The following is a 19,878-nucleotide window of genomic DNA, read 5'->3' as shown; positions in this document are numbered from 1 at the left end:
AGGATGGAGGTACTTTTGGGGCTGTGCTTTAGCCGGCTTACCTGCACTGTGCCATTGTTTGTGGCACTTAACATTTTTATAATATATCAATTACTTCATCTCCAGTCACTAACCTCTCCGAAAAAAGGTGAGTTACGTTCACGAGAGTTCAGAGAAGTGCAAATGTCCACTCTTGCTTTAAGGTTGGCTTCTGTCAAATCATGGGTGACTCATTTTCCAAGTTGTTACACCATTACAAGCTGTTGCAGATGACGGTGAACCGTTGAATGGGTTGAATTAAGTTTCTGTGCTAGTTCTTCAACTGCAGCACAATCTTTATCAAGTGCAGCCAGCAGCAAGTCATCATTAAACTTAACAGGACGACCTGAACGTGGCTCATCACTTAAGCTGTAGTCACCTGATCTGAACTTTTGAAATCACCTTCGATATTTTTTTTCATTGAGAGACTCCGCACCACAAACATCTTGAATGTTTCATGTAGTTTCTGTTGCACTATTGCTTTTTTAAAACTCATAAAGCATTACATGCCTAATGATTAATGATCTAAAACAGTGGAGTTGGGTCAGTTTATTTTATTTGTCTGAACATTTTTATACACGTCTTACTACAAATTTTAGTCAATAAAGCCTTCTACAAAGACAGAAATGATAATTCACTTTCTGTATTAAATTTTCAAACATTACTTGTGGGATGACCTGATATAACTAAAAAAATTCAAATAATAACTTTACAAAACTGTTAGATTTGTGCTTAAAGAGGTACATTTCGTTTAATTAAAATCATATTTTACTTAAGTAATACTTTTAATTCCTGACATTAAAAAGAAGAAATTTACTCTTAGGGGTATTCTATTCACAGGTTCTGCTAAAAACACAGTTGTAGGTATTCTATTTAAAGGTTCTATTGAATACAACTCCTTTCACACAGTTGTAGGTATTCTGTTTAAAGTTCTACTGAATACAATTCTTTCCACACAGTTGCAGATATTCTGTTTAAAAGTTCTACCGGATATTGGTCCTTTAACACACTTGTATTTATTTTCTTTAAGGGTTATATTAAATGTTGCTCTTTTCACCTTGTTGCAGGTGCTATGTTTAAAGGTTCTATTGAATACTAATCCTTTCATACAGTTGTAGGTATCTTAACTATTGGTAATCCTAGTGAACATTTCCCTTACTCGATGTTCTAGATATTTATCTGTTTAACAGCCATACTTAATATCCCTCCTTACATACAGTTGTATTTTGTTTTTGTATTTCGCGCAAAGCTACTCGAGGGCTATCTGCGCTAGCCGTCCCTAATTTTGCAGTGTAAGACTAGAGGAAAGGCAGCTAGTCATCACCATCCACCGCCAACTCTTGGGCTACTCTTACGAATAGTGGGATTAACCGCACATTATAACGCCTCCACGACTGAAAGGGCGAGCATGTTTGGCGCGATGGCGATGCGAACCCACGACCCTCAGATTACAAGTCGCACGCCTTAACCCACCTGGCCACGCCGGGCCTCCAGTTGTATCTGTTCTAACTATTTACAGGTTGTAATGAATATTGCTCATTTCACAGAATTGTATATATTTTACTGTTTATTGGCCGTATTTTGCAATGTTCCTTTCATACAGCTTTAGACTTTCTGTTTACAGTCCTTAATAAAATCTGCTGCTATTACATAAACAAAGAGTCAAGACGTACGATTATAGATACACTTAATACAGGTTTTTATTTTTGGTACATTACACTTGGTTTTATAAACGAGTATGATATTAGATTATTTATTTTAATACCTTTCTGGTGGTGGTGGTGGTGACCAATCATCATTCCTGGTTATCATCTGGGCTGTAATTTCTTGATCAAGAGATCCTTCTGAAAGAGAACGCAGTTGTGATAGATTTTTTAACGTTACGGAGTTGCTTGGTGAAGTAGTGTTGGAATCACAAGGAGGTAGGCAGTGAAGATTATTCATAGTGCTATGATTTTCCGGTAGATGGAACTGCATGCCGAGAGCTTCATTTACGAATTCACGCTGTTTGAATAAAAATTTATTTAATAATTTAATAAATGGTTCAAATTTAAATATTAAACAGGCAAACATAATTATAGATTAGCATACTTAAATATATATTCAGTTAACAAGATTATTTAATGCAAATATTATGTGTTTGTGTAAAAGGTTTCAGGGTATATTTGATAAAAATCGGTGATTAGTTTCAACCACGTTTCACAATGTCACAGCAGCAAGTCTTTAAGCCTGTTAATGCTCAAAACCATATTTTAATATCCGTTTTGGATACAATACACATTTAGCCCATTGTATAGTTTTGTTATGAACCACAAACAAATAAAAATTTGATTCCACATTGAAATATCTTCTGTGAGAATAGCACATCACTCGAGCGTTTGTTTGTTTATTTAAAGTTAAGCACGAAGATATACACTAGGCTATCTGCACTTTGCGTACTACGGGTTTCAAAACCCACTTTTTAAAGTTTCAAGTTCGTAGACATATCGCTATACCACTGACTGAGGTGCATGTGAAGCGTCATCACTTGTAGAATTATGAGGGCAAGGTGATGTTCCATTCTAGCATTCTGAAATATATGTAAATGAAACAAATGGGTAACATTAAAATTTAGGCTACTTGTTATAATAAAAAATATAGAAACAAAAGTTATTCGCGATCACAGCATGTTTTTATATGATAAAAAACCCTCAAACTCTAGACGCGAAACATCTGTCAAGATTCACTGATTTTTATCTTATGTATTTTCCTGAGCCATATAATATAATAATATAGTGTGAAATTGAAAATTAGCATCTCGTTAATAAATCTGATTTTTATTTGAAACAGTGAAACATTCCTTTCGAATATAATATCAGAGCGAAAGGTGTGTGATACTGTTCAGTTCTGGCCAGGTATGGTTAGGGTTCGCGACTCGTAATCGGGGGGTCGCTGGTTAGAATCCTCGTCACATCAAACATATATTTATCCCTTCAGCTGTGGGAACGTTATAATATGACAGTCAATCCCACTAATCGCTGATAAAAGAATAGACCAAAACTTTGCGGGTGGTGATGATTAGCTGTCTTTTTTCTAGTCTTACACTGCTAATTTAGGAAGGCTAGCGCAGATAGCCCTCGTGTAACTTTGCGCGAAATTTAAAAAAATAAACAAACTGCTTCATTTCTATCACAGCGAACAAACACTAAATTTTCACATGATGGTAAGAGACTTGTGAAAATGTTGATTTATAATATTAATAATATTTCTTAGTCAACAAATACAGCACATTATTAATATAGTGTATTATATAAGAGGATATAATAATAAAGGTACAGCAGATAGTCCGTTTTGTAGCTTTTTACTTAACAACAAACAAAACAAACTAACTTAACGTTTCGTGTAGGTATAGGAAACAATAGTTTTCGTGGATGGTAGTACTTAAAACAAAATTTACTTTTTACAAATTAATATAGGGCAGTGTGATGCAAACTGATTTACAGTAAAGATACAATACGTTTATGTAAATAACTCAAAATTTAAATATTATTAACATTTCTTCGTTGTCTTGACAACATTCTTTACTTTATAATCAATTTTGATTCTACAGGGTGTTCGGAAAGTCACTGTGCAGTTTTGTAATCATATTTTATTTAGTTTATTTCAAGCCAGCAACTGGTGTTTAGAAACAAAATAAGAAGGATACAGGCCTGTATTGATGCCAACGGGGGTCACTTTCAACATTGTTTATAATTGTCATTCATATTTACCTCTTGTATTTTATATTGATACATGTCTGTTAATAAATATATAAGTGCATAGTGACTTTCCAAACACCCTGTATTATGAACTCAGTATTGATTCAAACTTATAACAAACACAAAACAAATCCAGTTTTTGAAAAATATCTCTGGGGCAGCGATATTAGTTCATCAAGTAATGAGGTACATGGATCCTGTTGGCAAGTGCACCAAACTTTTGGGAATTTGTAAATATTTCCACATATTTTGTTTTGGAGGGAAGGAGGTAGGGGTTTCTGGCGATAGCTACGTTCTTCATATCATATATCAGTTACGAGAACTCCGCCTAAACGAATGTTATACAGTGTAAACAAACATCGAATTTTATTTTTTTGTTATTGCCCATAAATCATTCATAAAACATGTAGTGCTAGAGAAAACAAAATTTTAAATTATAACTGTTCATATCCGCAGCAATATTTAAGAAATATATCTCAAATGAAAAGATATGAACCGTTTATTCTTTACGTCAATCGCTAACGAAAATATCAAAAAATTGTGCACGTACGTTCTTACTTGTTTTTTTAATACAGCTCCCATCTTCACTCAGTATAGAAGTTGACGGAATTCTTCTGTTGGGAACATGTTCAGACAGAAGAAAGCATTCGCTAATTTTCCTCTCAACAAAAAAATCATTACTGTTATCAGACTCTTCCTTGGTAAGATCAACGGTTTTCACTAAAGGGGGCTTTTCCGGAAGATGTTGGTTCAAGTCAGTCAGAGAGTTGTTTTCACTACAGCTGGTGCTGGACGTGGGTGTCGTTGCCGAGACTTCGTCGGATCCGAAGTGAAGCGGAAGTGAGAGAGACTGTCGGGCTACAGGAGACCACTGTGTTAATGTGGCCTCTGATAGAGAACTGATTTCACCTTCCATAGTTGTCCTAGAAAAGTTGGCTTATATTATGGTGAAAGATTGTGGCACTGATCACTTTTGAAACAATGTGCACTCTAAGTTAAAAGTATAGTCTTGTCTTCATACTTCACCTGTAAACAAACACAATTTAAACGAAATTAGTAGAATTTTCTACCTTAAATGGACTTTAATAAAAGAAAGACTTGTGCATGTTTTTGTTGGTAAACGTCTGTAGGCATTGATGTAATATTTCATCAGAAGAACAAATAAAAGGATGAGACACACGTTTGGATGTGCTTTAGTTTACAATAAATGAGCATCCGTATATTAAGATGTATGGTTACTTTAAGCTCCTAAAGATGGGCATATCATAACATTTAAATACTTTATGGTAGTAGTTCTCTAATTACCCTGTTTATCTTCTCGTAGAATTGACTGTTTCTGTGTTGACGGCATTTTAACGAAAAAATATATATTGTAATTTTTTTACGAACTAAAAATGTTATAAAATATTATCGAAATGTTTGGAACAGTTGATGAATACAATTATTATCGAGTTAGGAGCATGAAACTATAATGGAACTTTTTCTTATATGATACTGAATAAACTTTTTTATTACGCAATATGCAACCTCCAACTTCAATAATTTTTTTTTATCATGCGTGCATGTAGATTTGTAATAGGGGTTATGATTTAACCGTTTCACCTCCGTTTCTTGCCACGGAAAACTTTATTTTTCTTCATTCTCAGGGTGCAGATATAACGTCATTAATACGTCACACGCAGATATAATGCACTGACGCCGTGCATAATTAAAAATAATCTTTCTACTTACGAAATAGCAGAACTGATCTTAAAAAATAACTTTTAAACTAAATAACTAAATCTAGAAACATCATTATGATTGCTTAAGACTGATCGTGACAAAGAATGTGAAGGTTTTGCACCCAAAACAAATGTTATTTAGTAGAAACATGTGAACCTTCTTGCGAAATATAACGCATGTATTACTATGGCGCTTTGAGTAACTCACAACCACAGAATTTTTCCAAAGCACACATTACTACATAGACTTTATTCACACAGTTTCAACCAACGAATGTTAGTATACAGTTTCTTCACAAAATATGTTACTAAGAAACTCACAACCACATTTCTCCAAACACATTTCTTGTTAATTTCAGTGACTTAAAACCAACTTCACTCAAACACATAATATTTTGCAACTTGTAGTGACTCGCAACCAGTTTTAACGAAATAAATATTACCGTGTAACATTAAGTGACTCTCAAACAGTTTCATCCAAACAAATATCCCTGAGTAACATTCAGTGACTTACAATCAGTTTTATCATGGCCAGATGGTTAAGGCCCTCGATTCGTAATCTAAGGATAGCGAGTTCGAATCCCCGTTAAACCAAACATACTGGTCCTTTCAGCCAATTGGCGTTATAATGCCACGACCAATTCCACGATTCGTTGGTAAAAAAGCAGTCCAAGAGTTAGCGGTGGGTGATGATGACTAGCTGCTTTCCCTCGAGTCTTTACTGTTAAATTAGGAACGACTAGCGCAAATAGCCCTCGTGTAGCTTTGAGCGAAAATTTAAATGTTACTCTGTAACTTTCAGTGACTCACGATAAGTTTTCAAATAAATATTACTGTGCAACTTTCAAACAAATATTACTATATAATGTTCAGTTATTCACAACCAGTTTCATCCATACAGCTATTACTATGTAACGTTTGTTGACTCCCTGTAAGTTTTCAAACAAATACTATTGTGTAACGTTTAATGACTCACAACAAGTTTTATCTAAACAAGTATTACTGTGTAACGTTCATTGACTCACGGTAAGTTTTCAAACAAATATTAATCTGTAACGTTCAGCGAATTGCAACCAGTTTCATCCAAACAACTATTACTGTGTAACGTTCAATGACCCAAAACTAGCTTCACTCAAACACATAAAATTCTACAACTTGCAGTTACCCTCATCCATCTAACTCCTACTTTCTTTTTCTTTAGTTCTCCTCTTGCAATAATATTTTTGTATATTTAAAGTTAGTTTCTGCTTACTAAAACTGAAATTTTAAAATAAAGTCATAAATTATTTCTTTTCATTGCGTTAAGCCACCGTGTTCAATGTTTTCATTTTATTGAACTGCAGCACACTATAACAAGATATCGACAAGGAAGATTAGCTTTTTATATCTCATTCATCTGTTTCTAATAATTAAACACTAAACTTTCACAACTGTTCAGAGAAAGACTTTTACAATGTAATTCAGATTTCATTGCAGGATTTCACTTACAGACCCAATAAGTCTAACAATGTATTCTTCTACTACTGCTAAAGGCTAATTACGTAAACCTCTAATGATAACACTTATCCTTTTATTCACATTCTAGACGTCCAATTAGGGTGATAAGAAAAAGTTAACAATAGTAGTTTTAGGTAATCTCGTTGAAATTCTGCGGTATATATTGTAACGTACTTACAGAGTAAAAACAACCTGCGCAATCGCAGATACTGATAGCAACAACATATATCTTTAGAGATATAAGTATCCTGAACGATATCAGCAAGACGTATTTTAGATATTTACAGATATACAAGATCAATAACAGACATTGTTGATATATGTAACATAACTTTCATGTTGTTCAAACAACAGAATTATTTTTTCGTTTACATTAATCAACTCGATGCTTCGTAAAGAAGGATATTATGGCACATGATGCTTATATGCCGAGTCCTGATTCCGCCATCAGTTATATGCGTTTTAAGTGTATTTAACCATATTTATACTATAGTATGGACCGGCATGGCCAAGCGTGTTAAGGCGTGCGACTCGTAATCTGAGGGTCGCGGGTTCGCATCCCAGTCGTGCCAAACATGCTCGCCTTCCCAGCCGCGAGGGCGTTATAATGTGACGATCAATCCCACTATTCGTTGACAAAAGAGTAGCCCAAGAGTTGGCGGTTGGTGGTGATAACTAGCTCCCTTCCCTCTAGTCTTACACTGCTAAATTAGGGACGGCTAGCACAGTTAGACCTCGAGTAGCTTTGTGCGAAATTCAAAAACAAACAAACAATACTATAGTAACTAAAGAAAAAAAATGTTCCATAAATTAGTGCAAATTATTTCTGTAATAAATAAATATATCTCTGATATCGGCTGACTAAAATTTTAGAAAAAAACATTCAGCCATTTCTTTAATTTTATTATCAGAATAAATTTCAGCGTTTATGAAACTTTTATTTCATGTTAAAGGAAAGGCGAAATTCAAGTTCATGTTAAGGGAAAGACGATTGACTATATTCTCCTAGGGACTCAAGGGTAATTCTAAAGATTCATAACGCTAAAATCGGGCTTTGATACCCGTGGTAGGAGTAACATAGATAGTCCATTATGTATCTTTATACTTAACAATAAACAAATGAAAGATTGTTAATCTGTCAAAGAAAATGCTGTTACATCAAACTGACATACTGTTCAATCATCGCCAATTTAAGGAATTGTCTAACACATTGCTAGATATATACCTTCCTCTTCAGGTAACTATGAAGTGGAATATTATCTGTAATGTTCTTAAGAGCCTTGAACGTCGCTTGTAGTCGTTATATGGCTCTGTCACTCAGGAATTACAATATAATAAAAGACTTTAATTGTATCTTTAAATTACAGAAAAGCCACTTTACAAAATGAATTTATTTGCATATAAATATAAACCCAAATATTTTCTTATAGACATTTAGTACAGATATATCGATTATCTGAATAGTTCTTGAGTTAAGATTGTCTACAGTATCTAAACGATATTAAATCAACAACGTTATAAATGTTTCGTGCAATATTGACTTGTTTGTTTTTTTTGGAAATTTGCGCAAAGCTACACGAGGGCTATCTGCGCTCGTCGTCCCTAATTTCACACTGTAAGACTAGAGGGAACTCTTGGGCTACTCTTTTACCAACGAATAGTGGGACTGAGCGTAACATTATAACGCCTCCACGGCCGAAAGGGCAAACATGCTTAGTGTGACAGAGATTCGAACCCGCGACCCTCAGATTACGAGTCGGGTGTTTTAACCACCTGGCCATGCCGGGCCTAAAGAATATGATAAGCTGTTCCTCGTCTATTTGAATAGGTACATGTTTTGTTTCTTTAAGTCAATATTGGCCCGGCATGGCCAGGTTGTTAAGGCACTCGACTCGTAACCTGTGAATAACGGGTTCGAATCCTCGTCACACTAAATATAATCGTCCTTTTATCCATGGGGGCATTAAAATGTGACAGTCAATCCCACTATTCGTTAGTAAAAGAGTAGCCCAAGAGCTGGCGGTGGGTGGTGATGACTAGGTGCCTTCCCTCTACTCTTACACTGCTAAATTAGGGACGGCTAGCGCAGATAGCTCTCGTGTAGCTTTGCGCGAAATTCAAGAACCAAACCATATTATTTGGTTTACAACAATAATAACAAGACATCGTTTATCTTGTGAAAATGTGTTGTTATTCCTCATCTGTTATTATACCTGGAATCTCTTAAACCACAAACATAGTGTTTTAGATACCAACATAATGTTCCATGGACTAGCTGTCACTATTTATTGTTAAAAAGTTTTATAATCCCGTATTAGAACTGTAACTTTCTCACCCTCTGTAAAAGTCCTTGGACTGTAAGAGCAATAGCTGAGTACAAAATGTGTCTATGTTGACTATACATTTGTTTGAGATCGCCTTAGTTTAATGTGAAAATAATATTCCTTAAACTCGGATATTGATGTATTCTAACAGAAAATTAGCTGTATACAATTAAAATGTTAGTTTATTTACTGAGTTTATCAGAAAAAAATCTTTGTAAAACGTGTCATAAACGTTGTAGCTAAAGAGTAGAAATATTTGTTACTTTTTGGATGATGTTACAGCCACAAGCGAGTCACGTGAACCATCTTCATATGATAGTAAGATCTTCTTTAATCAACAGTTTATTGAACACTCTGGTGGGAATAATATTTTATGACCCACGTTAAACGAAAACTGTTAATAACACATTTTTACACTCCATTATGTGAAAATAATGACGTCATTCCGTCATTTTCGTTCCGCAGAGTTCCAGAGCTAAGGGATGTGGATGGAGTTTCTGTATTATCTTATAGCAAAACCACATCGGGCTATCTGTTGTGTCCATCGAGGGGAATCGAACCCCTAATTTTGGCCTTATAAATCCGAAGACTTATCTCTGTCCTACCGAGGGACTTGGATGGAGTTAATAAGAACTAAATCTTACAAGAAATGATAAGACTGCTACACTCAAACAATTATACAAGTGAAGATTTTAAAGGTTTGTTCGACATATGACTGATGTGTTATATTTCACAACATAGAGTTATTGAATAAAAACCGGAGCTTTACGTTCCATGTACGTGAATGACAGCTTACACTCTTCATTTTACACTTAACTAATAGGGACTAGCATAAAGTACTTATTTACCTCCGAGAGGTTCAAAGATCCCCTCACGGTTCGTAGATGTACCGATCAACCTCCTCCATTATTTCCAAATTCATACCCCAAAGAAAATCCCGTTAAGACCCACATTGGCCCTGATATCTTGTGAGAGAAGATATAAACACAATTACAAACATTACGCTCTGGCCAGAACATAAACCTAGATCCCAGGTTCGGGTTCAGTGATCCTGGATGGTCCTAGCTTCCCTTTGGTAGGGGGGTTACATTACATAGCTAAGAACACGCCCAGACCACCTGGAATCTGCCTAACTTCAAAGCTATGGAATGAGTTCGCAGTCAAACAAATAGATTAACATAGAACATGAATTAACTAAGGACAAATAAACAAAAACATTTGGCTCTCAAATGTTGTTCAATGACTAAGACGAACTTATCTCGGTCACATACAATTCATACCTCTATTTACTATTCTCACAATTATAGTGTCTCAAAACTCCCAACAAAATGAAAATCAGTAGACTTGCCAATCAGAGCACACAGATCAATCATGTCGGTATTTATCGTGTAGGAATTGCTGATAAAACTCTTTGTCATGGTAAAAGTCCATGCGACTGATCTGATAGCTACAACCTTACCGTAAGAAAGTAATAACTCTGTTATAAAAAAAAACCGGGGGTTTACTGTAAGAAGAATGGTCTGCTGGTATTACAAATCTTACATAATTATATAACAGCAGTGCAGCCTGAGTGAAGGTAGTTATTACTATAAGTATGACATAGTGATGATATGGAATTATAGACAGCAACGAGTTTCGCCATAAATCTACATAATGTTGACTTATTGTATTTGTTCATCGAAATCATACAACAAAGGCGATAGTTACAACTAAATCCATATCGCATTTCATGTTGCTTTGTTAAATTGTTCTAGACGAATAGTCTCGTCCAAACAAAAACTGACCTTGGATACATGTAAATCTTATTATTTGTTATCTATTTGGTATCTTTAATCCTACCATTAAGAAGTTAGATTTTTAAGCCAGTAAAAGTCCTATTGTTCATAGTTCATAAGTTGTAAGTTAAGTATAATATTTTATGATGAATACAGATTCTGTGAACGATATAATTCCGTAATCAGTGGATCATTATTCATACTTAGAGAAAAGCAGCGCACAGTAAAAGATAAAGCTAACAAAATTACTGTATGTGTTTATAACACGCACACACACATATATATATAAGTATAATTATAATTATTTACTACGATTCCATTCTATCGGGAGTTATAAATATAGTTTTCAATGGAACAGTAACCTCATATACGTCCTGCAAAAGTTCCACTCAAGCTTATATTTAACTATGTATAAGTTTGAATGGAACTTTTGCAGGACGTACATGAGGTTACTGTTCCATTGAAAACTATATTTATTACTCTCGATAGAATGAAATCGTAAGAAATCGAAATCAGATATAGTCAAAGTTATTACTAAAAAGCAAAATCAAAAGTGCTTGAATATTAAGATTTGTGTATATCATAACACAATAACCTTTTTACGAACATGCTAAGACGAGAACACATATATTAGAAGTCTATAGCTGTCCTAAAAACGGTGATTATAAGACAATACTGCATATGTGAGAAACATTTAGCGTTCCTGAGAACGGAATGGTAGAACGGTAACACATATATTATAAAACTATAGCCGTTCTTAAAACTGAATGCTATGACAACAATACATATATTAGAAAACTATATTCATCCTAAGAACGGGATGCTAGGGCAACAACAAATACACGAGTAAAATTTAGCTGTTCTAGAACGATAAAACGTATTAGAAAACGGGATGCTAGAACAATAACACTTTAGAATTATAGCCGTCCTACAAACTGTAAGGTGCAGATACTTTAGGCCATAAAACACCGATACAACGGGAATTGCAGAACGATAATGTATATTATAAAACTACAACCGTCCTAAGAATGGTATGCTAGGACGATAATACACATATGGGAAAACTATACCCGTCCTAAGAATGATATGCTAGGACGATAATACACATATGGGAAAACTATACCTGTCCTAAGACTAAAAAGCTAAGACGATAATACATACATCATAAAATCATAGTTGTCCTAAGAACGGGATGCTAAGATGATAATAAATATATGTGGAAACTATAGCTATCGGAAGAACAGCAATGATTGAACACATGTATCAGAAAACTACAGCCGTCCTAAGAACAAGACTCTCGGATGATAATACCTTTACAAAACTATGGCCGTCCTAAAAACGGAACACTAGGATGATAATATATATAAACTATAACTGTCCTGAGAACGTGATACTTGGCCAACACATCAAAAACTATAGCTGTCTTAAGATCGGGAATGATAGGACGATAACGTATTTGTAAACGAGGCCCGGCATGGCCAGGTGGGCTAAGGCGTGCGACTCGTAATCTGAGGCTCATGGGTTCGAGTCCCCGTCGCAACAAACATGCTCGCCTTTTCAGCCGTGGAGTCGTTATAATGTGCGGCCAATCCCACTATTCGTTGGTAAGCGAGTTGCCTAAGAGTTGGTGGTAGTTGGTGATTACTAGCTGCCTTTCCCCTAGTCTTACACTGCTAAATTAGGGACGGCTAGCGCAGATAGCCCTCAAGTAGCTTTGCGTGAAATTAAAAAACAAACAAACAATTTGTAAACGATAATCGTCATAAGAACGGATTCTATTCTCTTTTGTCTCCTTTTCGTATAGTAGATTGTTTGCAGTTAAAAATTTATTATTTACTTAGTACATATATTAGAAAACTATAAAATGGATGCTAGGACGACAACTCATGTATTAGAAACCGATGCTAACTAGTTCCTACGTAATATCTGTAGGCAAATCTCAACATTCAGTTAGGTTTAGCGCATTTTGTATTAAAATTTATCAAGAAACAAACAATTTTAACTTGTAGACGTTCAGATATTGCACTAGCAGTTGGACTTATAATAAGTAAATAATTGATAGCTAATATATGAATAAAACTAAATAACATATATATTAGCAAACAACAGCCGTTCTACCAATGGGAATGCTAGAACGATAACACTGCAGGTTGAAATTGACAGTCCAATCGGTTAACGGACAAATATAAGAAAATTACCTTTAAGATAAATTATCAAATCAATAAACTGCATAACTACTGAAGGTGTAATCACGTGAGAGTGACAGATGAAGAGATATATATATTTCTTATAGAACTTTAAACGTCACGAAGAAAAAAATTAAATTATCTGAAAATTTAATATTTTAAAAATGTATATATATTTAAATATAGAATGATGAATAATATTATATTTTATTGTATCCTAACAGCCGATCTTCGTTCTTGCAAAAGTGAAGACGAAGCTATATTGCTTGAAGAAGATATTTGCTAACATAAATGAAATTACTATTCAGTAGCGCATCGAATAAAAATTCTGAAAAAATATAAAGTTTCAATGTAATCCTAAAACTGAATTGGGAATACTAAGACAAGATATATCCCTAAAGCAATATAGGCCTTACTTTTACAGTCACCTTCAAAGCTCAGAGCATATTTTAAATTTTTAAATTATAGCCCATACCCTGGTGATATTTTTAATTTATGAAGCGTTTTTGTTGTAGTTTGTTTGTCGTGGTTTGTAAGGTCTGTTTTAATAATTATAATACTACATACATACATATATATATATAATTCGAGCACAGTTTATCCAGCAAGTATTATTCATTTTGTAATGTACACAATCAACTACATGGCAACGCTACTAAACTGAGATTACAATATTTGTTTGTTTGCTACTAAGCGCAAAGCTGCACAATGGGCTATCTGTGTTCTGTTCACTACGAGTATCAAAACCAGATCTTTAGTGTTCTGAGACTGTAAATTTACCTGGTGAGCTAATGAAGAGCGATTACAATTCTACATACACCTACCATGAGTAAACAATTGCTTATGTGGCCTAAGTTTCAACAGTTACTTTCAAATACCTTTATTAAATATAAATTTATAGTATTTTATTTAGCGAAATATGGTTTCATAGGTAAGATGTCAATGGAAAACAAAAGGAGGACTGAATTGGTAAGCTATAAAAAGAGAAGGAATAAAATCACATTTTTACGCAGGTGAAGTACTGATATAAAGTATGCCTAAAATTTAGAATGCTGAAACGTGAGCTTTGATTCCCTATGTGGACAGAGCATAGACAGTTCATTTCGTAGCTTTGCATTAAAAATGTCATCGTCAAGTACCTTAAGTACGTATAGTATTTAGTTTGTGTTTCTCTTACAACAAAGCCACATCGGGCTATCTACTGAGCTCATCGAGGGGAATTGAACCCCTGATTTGAGCGTTGTAATTTCGTAGACATACCGTTGTACTAGCAGGGGGCATATAGCATTTAGTAATTACAATGAAATATATTTTATAGTAAACGAAAATAATATTATAAATGTAACTTTGTTTCACGATTAGAGTTTTCGCTTTTGCTTTTTAAAACTGATTTACAGGAAATCTCAGGGCTGTTATGATCTAATCATGTATCATGTAAGTATAAGGAAGAAATCAGATTTCACATTGTGTAGCTTTTCGCAAAACAAACAACATTAAAGAACCCGTCTAAAGAGAAGTGGTTAAAATAACGACTATTAAAGGAATCTACAATTAAAGCGCGTACAATTTCGAAGAGTGACTTTGTTTTAATGATCCAATTGATGCAAGAAACACCCACGTCAAACCACTTACAAATACAATAAATTCCTAGATCCAATTAGAAATCATTCATAACAACGAAAGATATAGTTACAAAAAAGAGCTCTCCGATCCAAAAAAGTAATTATTGAAGTGAAGTTGTAAAGTTAATAAAAAAAGATTTGAAACTGACAAAACTCACAGTTTGGCAGATACACCTTAAAATGAGTAACCATTTTTTTATGAGAAAAATGGCTGGATGAACCGTAATTACAGCAATATCTCTCTATCTCATACATTTCAAGTTTCTCGATACAACAACAAGACGGTTATGACTTTGGGATGCTTAAATACGTCATTGGATGCTGAGGACTAAGTACAGTGAAAGGACCAAGGAAAGACAATTGAGACGTGTCGTCGAAGAATGACCTCCCCAACCTTTATAGAAGCTTGTTGTTATGGGAACTGCAGTATCAGTGCTAGTGTTCGTTAGGTTAACGACAATCACTCGTAAAAGAAGTGGTTCCAAGGGCAGCACAATATTATGAAAATCTTTGAGGTAAAGTGCGGTTTACCCCTAATTAAAATACATATGTTCTAATAAGAAGAAGAATTGGGATTAATAAATAGGGCGAGGGTTTCTAGCATCGATGGTTCTTGTTACAACACAACGTAGAATATTTACAATGATATGAATACTCAACATTATAATTCCATTTACCATGAAAGGTGTTAGTGTATCCGTTTAATGAGCCAACTTTTCTTAAAGTCTAGCACTCAACTTGTAATCCGAAGGTCACGGGTTCGAATCCCCACCACACCAAACATGCTCGTGGGGGTGTTATAATGTTGCGGACAATCCCACTATTCGTTGGTAAAAAAGTAGCCGAAGAGTTGATGGTGGGTGGTGATGACTAACTGCCTTCCCTCTAGTCTTACACTGCTAAATTAGGGACCGCTAGCGCAGATAGCCCTCGAGTAGCTTTGCGCGAAATTAAAAAACAAACAAACTTTTTCCTGTTTAATATATTTTATTAATTTTAGCTTTAGTAAACAAAGTTGCATGAAACTGTTTCGTTGAAAACATAAATGATTTTTAGAATGTTCCTATTTCGCTTCTAGCAACTATAATACTTTACTTAGAGAATTGTTACTTGTGGTGATATTCAAAGAGGTGTAAACTTTGTAAACGCAGCTATTTTATGATTTATTTCTGTACTTTTCGTCTAGTTTATTCCAAGCTTTGATCTTATTACTATTTTAATATTCTTGAACACAGGTTGTTTCAAGTCCTGATTAATTGAGTCACATATTCGGAACAACAGCAACAAACACTCTGTAGACTTGGTGAATAAACACGACGTGTTCAAGAATATGTTTCCGTTCTTCCCGCCTTGACGCTCTAGCATTTTCAACAGAAAGTGACAATACCACGTACTTCCTCAGCGTTAACGCCCTGAACTTGATCAAACCAAAGCGTGTCTGTCGTCATTAACACAAGTTCTGTCGAATCTTTACTGATCATTAGAAGAGACCGGTGAACAACTGGATGAGTTTGATGCGGAATTAGCGTTAAATGAATAATATTACAGCAAAAGTCATAACCGATAGAGAGTTGACGTAATTCTGCTAACATTAGACACATAATTCTACTCTAACTTCGAGACTCTCGGTTAACCAAGACTGCTATCGTATAAACAAATCTATTTCCAAATATAAAATAGCATTAGAATTTAATGTCATTTCATATGACTGAACGATGTCATGAAATAATTATTTGTTTATTATTTCTTTGTGTCATAGGGGTAAGAACAGGAAAGTAACATAAACAAAAACAAAATGCTCATGGTTTAACACTTAAATAACACTCTAACTTTCAAATACTTAGAACTTATTATTGTATTGTTCAGTATGAAAAAAAATTACTTGCTACAAGTAATAATGATAAATAAAACTTCAACAGTAAAACTACCCAATGATAGAAGAGAACTGAGTTAGTTACCAAATAATCTAAATCGACCGTAAAAACTAAAAATAGCTGATAACGAGTCCATCAGAGTCAAGGTAGTGAAATCAGACTAGATAGTTGATTCTTATAAATCACATTAGTGAACTAGACTAGAAAATAGACTAATTATTTCAAGGCTAAGTTATAGTAGTCGGTGTTTAAAGTTACGATAGTGAAGCAGACTGGACAATAAAGTTATTATTTAAAGTTACGGTAGTAAAGCAGGCTGGACAATAAAGTTATTATTTAAAGTTACGGTAGTAAAGCAGGCTGGACAATAAAGTTATTGTTTAAAGTTACGATAGTGAAGCAGGTTGGCCAGTAAATTCGTTGTTTTAAATCGTGGTAGTGCAACAGGCTGTGCCCTAAACTGTTTGTTTAAAGTTATAATAGTAAAATAGGCTACACAGTAAATTTTGTACGATGAAAAACATTACAGTGAACTCCAGAATAAGACTATATTTGTTTTACTCAACATTTTGTTTCTACAACTTTTCCAAGAACGATCCACTACTTACACTGCTTTGTCTCACAATACGTAACAAACTAAACTTTTTAACTTTGATCTAAAATCAGTGGAGAGCATGGTTTAATATAACGCAGTCAGTACTGTTTACACTTCAATCTGCACACCAACAATCATGCCGTATTTATATTGATATTACTGTATACTTTTGTTTTGTTTTAACGTACACACTACCATCCACGTGACTTCCTTCCATACTCTCATTGGTCCATAGAATAAATTTAAAAGCTTGAAAACTGTTACGCATTTGTTGGAGAAGTAGAAACTAAACATTGAGTGAAATAGATATAACCTCGTTATGATGTTTAGGGTGGTTTTCACAATGCGAAACTGTATAGTTATACACGCCAGCTCTTCGTAGTATGACTAAACAGTAGATTCATTGTTAAAAGTCGAGGTAGTGAGTCAGTCCAGACACTTGAGTTTTTAATTAGTCGCGACGTAGTTACTGAAACGAAAGGTACTAAATCAGGCTAGATATTATATATATTCATGATAATTTAATGGTAATAAATCATTACTAGCTGATAAGTTATATAATATTACTCTGATCAAACGTTATAGTTTCATCCTTATTTCACTATAATATAATTCCAACAGGCTGTAGGTTTAGAAGTGGTCGATTTTAATTAACAGAAACTAATTAGCAAGAAAAATGACATTCTGTTTAGCCGTTTAATTAATTAAATATAACAATGAATAAAGTACATTTATTATTAACGAAATGGCAGATAATGATAAAATTCTTCTTGTGAATAAAGGGAGATAACCCAATTAACTGACGTTTTCAAAAATTTCGCTCTATAGTAGTTCCCAGCGGCTCAACGATAAGTCTGAAGGCTTATAACATCAAAAGCCGAGTTTTGATACCCGTGGTGGAAACAGCAGAGAGAGTCCATTGTGTAGCTTTGCGCTTAAGTATGTATAAAACTTTAGTTAAGTTAAAGACTATATTTACAGCGCTGTGCAAAAGCATTAGGACAAAGTCAAAATTTAGGTTTCAGGCTACTTTCAAAGAACAATGGAAGGTAAATCACAGGTGGAACATCAACATTTTATTAATATTCATATTTAGTACAACAAAACTCAGTGGAAGTGTTTGAGTTGAGCAAAGATAGTTAATATTTTGTGTGTGTTCCTTTTGCATTAATACCTGCATACAGTGTTTGAGACATTGTTGTAACATATTTAATCAAAGTTTCTTTTGGGAGTTTACTCCGAGTATCTTTGATACATTCCCATAAAGTTTATTTGGGAGTAACTTTAAATTTGTCAAGTTTTTGATCTATCAAATCCCAGATTTGCTCAATTGGGTTGAGATCGGGGCTCTGTATGGTCCATTGCATCATTTGAATAACTCCATCTTCTTTCTAAGTCAATTAAAATCTCTGTATAGATTTGATAAGTGTTTGAGGTTATTATCTGATTGATACTAGAATAATAATAAGTATCTCATACTACTTACATTGTTTCATTATTCCATATATTTTGCAAATATTTCTAGTCACTTCAGTAGAAAAACACACTCAAACCATCCTATTGTTTCCCCTCGTTTCGTGGTAGGTGCTATGCATTAAGGTAAGTATCTTTCATCTTCCTTCAGACGGACGTACAAACTACGCTTTGAACCAAATATTTAAAGCTTGGACTCAGTCGTCAATAACACACCCTTTTCCAATCATTAATTCCAAATTGGAATCTCTTGACAATATTTAGAGATTCAAGTAAAAGTGTTCGTAACTGTTACATGATCATGTGTTCCATATTCATTGAGTCTTGACACTAAAGATCTGGACACTCTTCTGTCATTTGGTACATGGTTGTTTACCTCATGCTTTAGATCAGTGGTAGTCTTTCTTCTGTCCCGGAAGCTGTCTAAACGAAGATACTTAACATCAGTATCATTGAATTTAGGTGTTCTGCCTTTTATTTTTCTATTTTCAAATCTACCTGTTTTAGTCTCACGATATAGGGTGTATTTGATAATGTTTGGGGAGTATTTCAAGTCTACAGCAATTTGTCCAAGAATCCAACCAGCATCACATAAAATATGCATACGAACTCTCTGCTTTATCGACAACTCTCTTTGTTTTCGGGGCCGTTGTACGACAACAAAACTTAAAATGTAGTGTTAATTTTTTTTTTCAAGGTATGTTTGTGGAATGGTATTAAATTGATTTCTTCTAGCATATACCGGTACCATATGCTAGCATCTTTCTATACGGTTAAGACACGGATAGCTACACAAAAGGCTATTTGTGCTCTGTCCACCCCAGGTATTGAAACCAAGTTTTTTAGAGCATAACCGAAGTTTAATCAGTATATTCATTCAAGCAGAACTCTTATGACAATCTAACCCTTGATACAATGTAATGGATTTACTGTAAAACATTTATTTCAATACATACGTTTGTTTCAGTTTGATGTATGAGATGTATATTGTTGGATGTGTATTGCGCAAGTCCCACCTGTTCTATAAGTTTGCAAAAGATTCTCGAGAGCAAGAAT

The 19,878-nt window shown here is 34.3% G+C and overlaps 1 protein-coding gene across 4 annotated transcripts in view; it reads right to left on the bottom strand.

The window, feature by feature from the left end:
• Nucleotides 1-19,878, bottom strand: part of LOC143252436 (EGFR adapter protein-like) — a 66,638-nt gene that overhangs the window by 7,347 nt on the left and 39,413 nt on the right. For 2 of the 4 annotated variants that reach the window (XM_076504557.1, XM_076504546.1), the window contains exons 2-3: nucleotides 4,306-4,781; nucleotides 1,784-2,022 (exon numbers count right to left, since the gene is read on the bottom strand). In XM_076504557.1, coding sequence (XP_076360672.1) covers nucleotides 1,784-2,022; nucleotides 4,306-4,671 — 605 coding nt within the window. In that variant the 5' untranslated portion in view covers nucleotides 4,672-4,781. Of the gene's footprint in view, nucleotides 1-1,783; nucleotides 2,023-4,305; nucleotides 4,782-19,878 lie in introns of those variants that run through there. The other 2 variants (XM_076504540.1, XM_076504567.1) reach the window with 2 other exon arrangements.

This window comes from Tachypleus tridentatus, chromosome 1 (assembly GCF_004210375.1).
Source record: "Tachypleus tridentatus isolate NWPU-2018 chromosome 1, ASM421037v1, whole genome shotgun sequence".
NCBI lineage: Eukaryota > Metazoa > Arthropoda > Merostomata > Xiphosura > Limulidae > Tachypleus > Tachypleus tridentatus.
The sequence above is the reverse complement of the archived record's forward strand: the minus strand, read 5'-3'. Positions and strand labels throughout refer to the sequence as shown.